This window comes from Limulus polyphemus, unplaced genomic scaffold, assembly GCF_000517525.1.
Source record: "Limulus polyphemus unplaced genomic scaffold, Limulus_polyphemus-2.1.2 Scaffold889, whole genome shotgun sequence".
NCBI classification, from domain to species: domain Eukaryota; kingdom Metazoa; phylum Arthropoda; class Merostomata; order Xiphosura; family Limulidae; genus Limulus; species Limulus polyphemus.
Genome location: NW_013666499.1, coordinates 300,640 through 309,064, shown reverse-complemented (window position 1 = coordinate 309,064; position 8,425 = coordinate 300,640). Strand labels below are relative to the sequence as shown.

The 8,425-nt window shown below is 32.3% G+C and overlaps 1 protein-coding gene across 2 annotated transcripts in view; it reads right to left on the bottom strand.

The window, feature by feature from the left end:
* Positions 1-5,860, bottom strand: part of LOC106461056 (voltage-dependent L-type calcium channel subunit beta-1-like) — a 99,698-nt gene extending 93,838 nt beyond the window's left edge. The window contains exons 1-2 of one of the 2 annotated variants that reach the window (XM_013920841.2): positions 5,594-5,860; positions 1,743-1,829 (exon numbers count right to left, since the gene is read on the bottom strand). In XM_013920841.2, coding sequence (XP_013776295.2) covers positions 1,743-1,829; positions 5,594-5,698 — 192 coding nt within the window. In that variant the 5' untranslated portion in view covers positions 5,699-5,860. Of the gene's footprint in view, positions 1-1,742; positions 1,830-5,593 lie in introns of those variants that run through there. The other variant, XM_013920843.2, reaches the window with a different exon arrangement.
* Positions 5,861-8,425: the final 2,565 nt, after the last annotated feature.

Below are 8,425 nucleotides of genomic sequence, written 5' to 3'. Positions count from 1 at the left end.
GGAACAACTTGAATTATGTTAATAAGTGTTAAGTATCTTCTTTGGCAAATGGGCTGAAGAATCTAGACAATATGAGACATACAAAACCTCTAAAGTGCCGTAGCACCCCATTGATCACATTCTTTTACGTAACAAATAACATTAGAGGAGTAGATAAATACACTACACTGAAATTCAGATTCTTTAAAATTAAGTTTAAAAAACAACCGTGTTTTCGAAAGTTAAAGTAGAAATGTTTCGATTTTCGAGAACTTTAAAGCTATATCAAAAACAAACGTTAAATATTAATAAATACACAATTTCGAAATTTACAAAATTGAGCTCTTGTTTTTGATTCTTTTTCCACGAAGAACTCGAAGCTTGAGTTTTTCTGTTTATTCACATCACCTATACTTGGAACTACTTTCGACTTCTAATATCTTATGCACACCCACATTCCTTAAGATCTGGCTTTAGAGGAAGGAGACTCCAAAATACAGATCCGTTAATAATCTTCCCAAGGGAGTCGCCGAAACATCGTTAAGACTAACAAACACTATTTGTAGATATCACCAAAAGTTCCTTAAACGCTTACAAACAGTCCTGTGTCATAATGATGCTATTACAACTGTCACTGAAATTTTCTTTATCACGTACAGACAGTTCTTTATTATAATGAAGCATTTTAATATGTAAGGAAATGTATCTTTACTTCCTCAGCATAGTTCTATCTGACAGTGACCTTTTAGAATTATCAGGTTAAAGTCTCTTAATTCCCAAACACTGATCAAACTATTAATTCACGAACACTGATCTAATAATGGCTCTGATCGAACTGTTAGACATAATTCACGAACACTAATCTAACAATAGCTCTGTTCGAACTATTAATAGTAATTCACAAACTTTGATCTAAATAATGGTTCTGACCAAACTATTAGTTATAAGTCTGTTTGAAATATACTCATTTCTAAGTGTCAATGATAATTTCTTTAAGAGCTACACAATGTTTTGTGGTATAATGACATTTCTCCAACTGTCATGGATACTTAATAATAATTAAGTTTCCTCTCGAACTGACCTTAAATGTTTTATCGGTTCATTGATTCTTTCATTATAAATTAAATATAATTTAAACTGTTTAACACTTACAAACAACGACTTTGTAGAAATAAAGGATAACTTTTTACCATGCATAAATACTTCTGTATGCCTATTTTATCACGGAAATGTTATTTAACATCTACAAACATCCATCTTATAATGACCGCGATAGTTTCTTTAACAGATGTAAAGAGCTTTATATCATAATAATGCTACTCAAGTGCCATGAAATGATTGTTTAAGATTTATAATCAGTTAATGGCGCTGGTCAAACTATCATTGAACTTTTTTAAGTGTTATCACAACAACTCGTCTATTAATAATTCTATTTGACTTATTACTGATATTTTTATCACTTGCAAAGAGTTTTGTCTTATAATACTACTGTTTGAACTGTCACTTAAGATGTCTTTTAAAAACAGTTCCCCATTACAACAATATTATTTATACTGTCTATGCCTGTTTATTTTAAGACTGAAAAATATGTTGGCCTATTTCCAGGTGCCATTAAAATGATTACTTATTAAAATACACGTCTAATATTAATACTATTGTAGTTAACTCTGAAATGTTCTTTAACAATAACAAATGATTCTATGTGATATTGACGCTCCTGAACTGACAAATAAAAAACTTAACCTATACAAAGTTGTGCTCACCTGTCTTACAATGGCGCTGTTCGAACTATCAGACACGCTACCATCGGAACGCTTAGGACGACGGTGTCGTCTTGGCATTGAAAAAGACTGTAAAAACAAATCAATTAATCAAAACCAATGATTTTTACACAGTAAATACTTCGTCTCATAACTCATTCTCCTCTTCCTCTGTCGTCATTTTTCATTTAATTTATAACTTATAATTCAACTTCCGAAGTATCTGTTGCTGATGTTGAAATCCCACATCGACCTTAACAACCTTTTGACTGACACACTAGAGACCAATGAGGAAGACGCTAGACTGTGTCGAAATGTGTTTTAAACTTAATTTCTCTGGTGTGTCAATGAAAAGGTTGTTAATGCTATTTACTCATTTAAACATGTACCTTATATTTATACCCTCGCCTCATCTTTAAACCATATACACAAGTTACTCTAAATAGGATCAACTACTACACAATAACATGATACAGAATACATGTTCATTTAGCATTCATCTGCATGAAGTGACACATAAGTTGTTGGAGAAGAAACACACTAACTGCATAGCACATACACCAAACAGAAGAAAGCTGTTTCCAGATGTCACATTTTAGGTTATGGATTCAACAGCAAGTAGCATGTAATAGTAGTTATAGTTGTTTTCGTTGGCTTAAATAATAACTATATACAATGACAAAAATATCGTATTATGATTGTTCAGAGCGGTTTTGATTATTTAACACTGTACGTCTAAGAGCACCTAGATGTGTAGCTAGATTTGTTTCATAATTTTAATATAATGTGCTTGTTTGTTTGTTTGTTTTGAATTTCGCGCAAAGCTACACGAGGGCTATCTGCGCTAGCTGTCTCTAAGTTAGCAGTGTAAGACTAGAGGGAAGGCAGCTAGTCATCACCACCCATCGCCAACTCTTGGGCTACTCTTTTACCAACGAATAGTGGGATTGACCGTCACATTATAACGCCCCCACGGCTGAAAGGGCGAGCATGTTTGGTGTGATGGGGAATATAATGTGTAAACTCCGCTTTCTTTTTTTTCTTTTTTGCATCAAGTTCAAATTAAACGACTCTCAATCGGCTGAGATCTTAGGACTCTTTAGTTGTTGCCTGCTTTTTAATAATAAAGGATAGATCAGTAGATGATAATGTAGTTAAAGTGGCACACAAGCCTTGATGGAAGGACTTGGTATTAAAGGTTGGAATTACATGGATAATTAAATCTGATAGGAAATATATTAACACTATTGTCATATAAATACGAAATTCCCATAAGACTTACCTAAGCTTGCGCACATTACTTTCCTTCAATTCATTAAGAGTTTAAGTCAAATGCGGTTCATTTATACTTGAACCGCCGTAAAATTCACCATAATTTTCTAATCTCTCTTATTACCGCTAGAATAATTACAAAATCATTTATAATGTCTCTAACCACGACAACTATACTAAGGCATAGTTTATAAACTTAGAAATTTTAAATGCAAATATACATAAACAAATCGTCATCTGCTACATGCTTTGCCAGAAATTTTGAAAAAATTCAATACGCGCCACACTTTTAGCTTAATGTTTAGATTTTCTTTAATTATTTACGTAGGATATATAAATTACCTTATCTTTTTACTGATCATCTTCTTTAGATTAAAAATATATTTATGATGTCTACTGATTATATCGACTATGGTAATCAAAAAATAATTTTCATTTCTGAAAGGTTTGGTCTGAATCTAAAATTCTGTGTGATTTTCAACTTTTCTTCATACAGTTGATAAAACTTCAGACTTTTTCTCTTAAATATTTGATTCCTGTAAGCATAGGTGTGAAAAGGCTATATAAATGTGTATACTACAGCAGTACGATCTGCTTTACAAGTTCTCATATTTCTGTTAACCTAACATATTAATATAAACCAAGAGTATGAACAACTACTGTGTTGAAGCTGACAAACGCACTCAAATAAAACACTAAACGTATTACAGCTTGAGAGGTTAAAAACCGAACACACAAATCATGTAACTCGGTCAACGTCCACTACGGGTAATTACGTGGTGCTTGTTTACATTATACTAAACATCCTGAACGCATAAATGTTCTGATAATTCAGTAAAAACTATCCCTTATAAATGGTAAATTAAATTGTGCTTATTTACATTATAGTAGAAATCCCTAGTTTTAACGGATTAAAATAATTCAGGCATTATCCAGTGTAAATAATTGCGTGGAACTTGTTTACGTTACAATAAAACTATATTTATATGGCTTCTAATAATTCAGGCACTATTCAGTTTGAATAAGTGTATGGAGTTTGTTTACATTACAATAAACAATCTTAATATTTATGGCTTCTAATAATTCAAATATCATCCAGAGTGAATAACTCTTTGTGGTTGGCTTTAATATAATAAACGCTGTGTAGAAGCGAGTTACAACACAATAGGTAAGGTTTGTAATGAAGCATGTAATACTTTGCATTTTGAATATATATATATTGAGAGATTCAAAATAATTACCGAACTGTTTCCTGAGCAAGTAATGTATATATTTCTACTCTGCTAAAGTATGGACCGTTTCAAAGCAACACATCAAAAGTATTAAAAATAATGTGTTAAAATTTACAAAGAATTTTGTCTGTGTCGCAGTATATTCACTGATTTGGTTATTATTTAACAACTGAGATACTGTATTAAAAGATTTGAAGAAAATTCCAGGAAGTCCAATAACAAGTCCAAGGAAGTGTAATAATAACTTTCACTCCTCTTTTCTAAAACAGTTAACGTTCGACCTGAGCCGACAATTTTACTTAAAAGCTAGAAATTGCTAATAATATTGAACGATCTTGTATTGTGTTGTTACAGTTGTTCGTCACTTAGCAACGTCAGAAAAACGTTACCAGTGCGCTTGCTTTTCTGCTAGGCTTACTATATTGCTAGGAAGCTGACTTCATATATAATCTAGACGGTGTGTCAGGAGGACAAAAATCAGTATTTATAATGCGTGTACAACATTTTAAGTCAATTGAAATTATCACATGAAGGAATTAGATAAGCTTATAAATCCTTCAGATCTGTTACAGCTCTCAGCAATTTATATTCGATCGTAATACAGTAACAAACAACCAGTACATCACACGATTACGGTTATATTTAAAAAAAAAAAACCTAGTACGGATATGTTAAATATCTGAAAATTGAATGGCTAAAATAATATATTAAAATTATTATTCGATTATTTTTGTTCATTCGAAGTTTTAAGAGCCGATCCAACAACAGTAATTTACATTTTAAAACATAAGTAATAATAAAGATTTCTAGTTTATTTTTTCTTATGCTAAATGTGACTAGTTACTTTGAAAAGAACTATCAGTGCTGTAACAACTGATGTTATCAAAGTTCTTTACTGGTTTAGCCTGAAAGAACATAAAAATGTTTCTCAGAAGTAGTCGAATAAAATAACTTTTGATAAAACGATAATCATACTAATCTTAACAGTCTAGCAAAAACACGCTACAATGTTTTCTAAATTTATTCATAAGTAGTTGTTTTACAATATCAACTTTACACACAAAAGCATAAAACCTACCTTTGACAAACAGTGCTTTGATGGTAATGATTTGACAGCTGTCGCCAAAAACATTTTCAATTCTGGTTAGTCACAAGCCTAACGATCGATAGCACAGCTCGTGCGATGAGGTTTAGATTAGTTTCTTAAAACAAACATCAATAAGACCAGGTTTATCGAGCAATGATTCAGTGTTGTGTGTGTGTGTGTGTGTTCAGTCTTAGCGTAAGAGCATTAGTACCTTTTCCTGTGAGAGAGGATGAGATCTGCAGAAAAGCGTAAAGCCATCTTACCTGTGAAAGTGAGTGGGGATGCTTCGGTCGGAAGGAGACTTGGGGTAACTCATCCAGAGGGAAAGCTTGTTGTTGGCCACCGTCTGCGGACAGTTCGGCTGCCATATCGATGGCATCAGATAAACTGCAAACACATGTACTTATCGAAGTCCCTGTCGATTGTGGTCACCCACAGTACTCCTGTTCCATCTCTCACACAGATCTTAATGCTTTATACACGCGATAAATACACTAACAGATGTGGAAATGCTGGTATCCCTACCTTAGTAAGCGCACGTGTGGTTTGAGGGTTGCTCACGACACGCTAGGAATGAGGTTCGTGTGGGATGTCAGTATTTCAGTTACGCACAGAATAGATTCAACGGAAAAAAAGTCTCGGCGTATTAAATAAGCAAATCAAGTTAATCCGAGTTTTTTTAAAATCCTTTGCAAATGATGCATTTTCTTAGGCAAAAAAGTACCACGAGAACAAAATAGGCGAGTGATATTTGGTGTCACAATTTATTTTTATTTCCAAAATAATATTTAAACAGATATAATGACAGTACTGTAGAACAGCATCATATTAAAAAAAAAAGATCTTTGTGACAAAGACTCGGGTCTGTTGTTTCTACCTTCAAGTATTTAACTTTTTACACAATTTGTTACTTTACTTCATTTTTTTTATTGATGAAATAACGCGTTTACTAATAAATAATGTTATATATATATATATATATATACACACACATATATATATATATATAATTCTTCACTTTATATCACAGTCCATTAGTATTCTAACTAATTTCAAATTATATAGTAAAAATATAAAATGTGTTATTTTTTCCATTTTTTAAATTTCTCGACTAAACTTTATGCTTCATCTTCATATTTTTATCTGTTTGATTACTCCAATCACAACAGATGCGAAAATCCATAAGATTAGTAAGTACACGTGTGGTTTGAGGGTTGTTCGCAACATGCTGCAAGTGAGGTTCGTGAAGGAAGACTGTAGTAAATAAACGTGTGGTTTGAGGGTTGTTCGCACCATGCTGCAAGTGAGGTTCGTGAAGGAAGACTGTATTTTAATCACAATAAAAATGGAATAAACAAACAGTATCGGTTCCTGTATCTTTTTAAAGCGTTTAACCTCTCTTTGCTTATCCATTTGTCTGCTTATTCTTTTCTACCGTCTGCTGACCCTCTCTGTTTATTTGTAATTATATCTTTAATCTTCATTTGCCTATTTATTCTTTTTATGGTATATTTAACTACTCTACCTGTCTTGTTTATCAATATTATTTTAACCTCCTTAACTATTCAACTGCTTGATTATCCTTTTCTTTCTATAAGTTTAATCCCTATACCTATTCATCTGTATGTTTATTATTTTTACTACCAGTTTCTCTATTCTATCTAATCATTTTTATGCTTATTCTTTTTTTATGGATTGGTCTTCTTACCTATCCACCTGTCCATTTTTCACTGTCTCTATAACCTCCCTACCTATTCATCTATCTATTACTTTTATTGGCCTGGCACGGCCTTGTGGTTATGGCGCTCGACTCGTAATCTTTGGGTCGCGAGATAGAAATCCTTCGTCGAATATGCTCACCCATTTAGTCCTTGGGGTCTTATAATGTGGCCGTCAATCCCATTATTCGTTGGTAAAAGATAAGTCCAAGAATTAGCGGTAGGTGGTGTTGACTAGCTGCCTTCTCTCTCTAGTCTACCACAACAAAGTTAGGTACAGCTAGCGCAGATAGCCTTCGAGTAGCTTTACGCAAAAAATCAACAAACAAACCGTGTTTCATTACTACATTTCAACCTATCCATCTGTGTATTTTGTACTGCCTATTTATCCTCTCTAACAACCTATTCATATGTATGTTTATTCTTTTCTTTCTATCCGTTCAGCCTCTTTATCTTTCTTTTTGCCTCTTTGTTATGTTAATATTACTTGTTTAACCTTTCTATTTATTAATCTGTCTGTTTATTACTCTTTAGTAAATATTGAACCTTTCTACCCATTCATTTGTTTTATTTCTACCAAGTTGGTCTTTATGTCTACTCATCTGTTTATTTGTCCTTTTTATTCCCTGTTAAACCACTCTACTATTTATTTTTCTGTTTATTCTTTTCTTACTACATTCACTATCTGAACATTTATTATTTTTACAATTTGTTTACCATCTGTTTTAATAATCTTTTTCAATATCCGTTTAAATTTTCTAACTATTCATCTGTCTTTCGTTTTATTGCTTACTCGTTTTAACTTATCTACTTGTTCATCTGGTTGGTTATTCATTTCCTCCATTCTTTTAAGTTCTCTCTCTCTCTCTATTTATCTGTGTATTCTTTTCTTGTATGCTTTACTGCTTTACGTATTCATCTGTCTCTTTTACTGCTTGCTCATCCTCCCTTTCAACCAGTCTGTCTTTTTAATTCCTTTAATATTTCTTACCATCTGTCTGTTTAATCTTTGTGTTGTCTGTTAAACCGCTCATCTAGCTGTTTATTACCTTTATCGTTGATTTAAGATTTTCAGCTATTTATCTGTGTGTTTATTATTTTTGTAATGGAATTAAACTCTTAACCTTTATCCAGCTGTCTATTTATTACCTCCACCTATTTACTGTTGTGTTTTTCTAAATTTCTAGATACATGTTAAGCTAATTTCCCTGAATATCTGTTAAAGTCCTTATATAATTCATGTGTATGATTATCTGCCTATTCATTCGTGTCTGTCTATTAGTTGACCTACATGTCTACAACAAATTCGACAAAAGAAAAAAATAAATATTTCTAGTATGTCTGGTTCTAAAAAATGTAAGAAATCAAAATGGACGA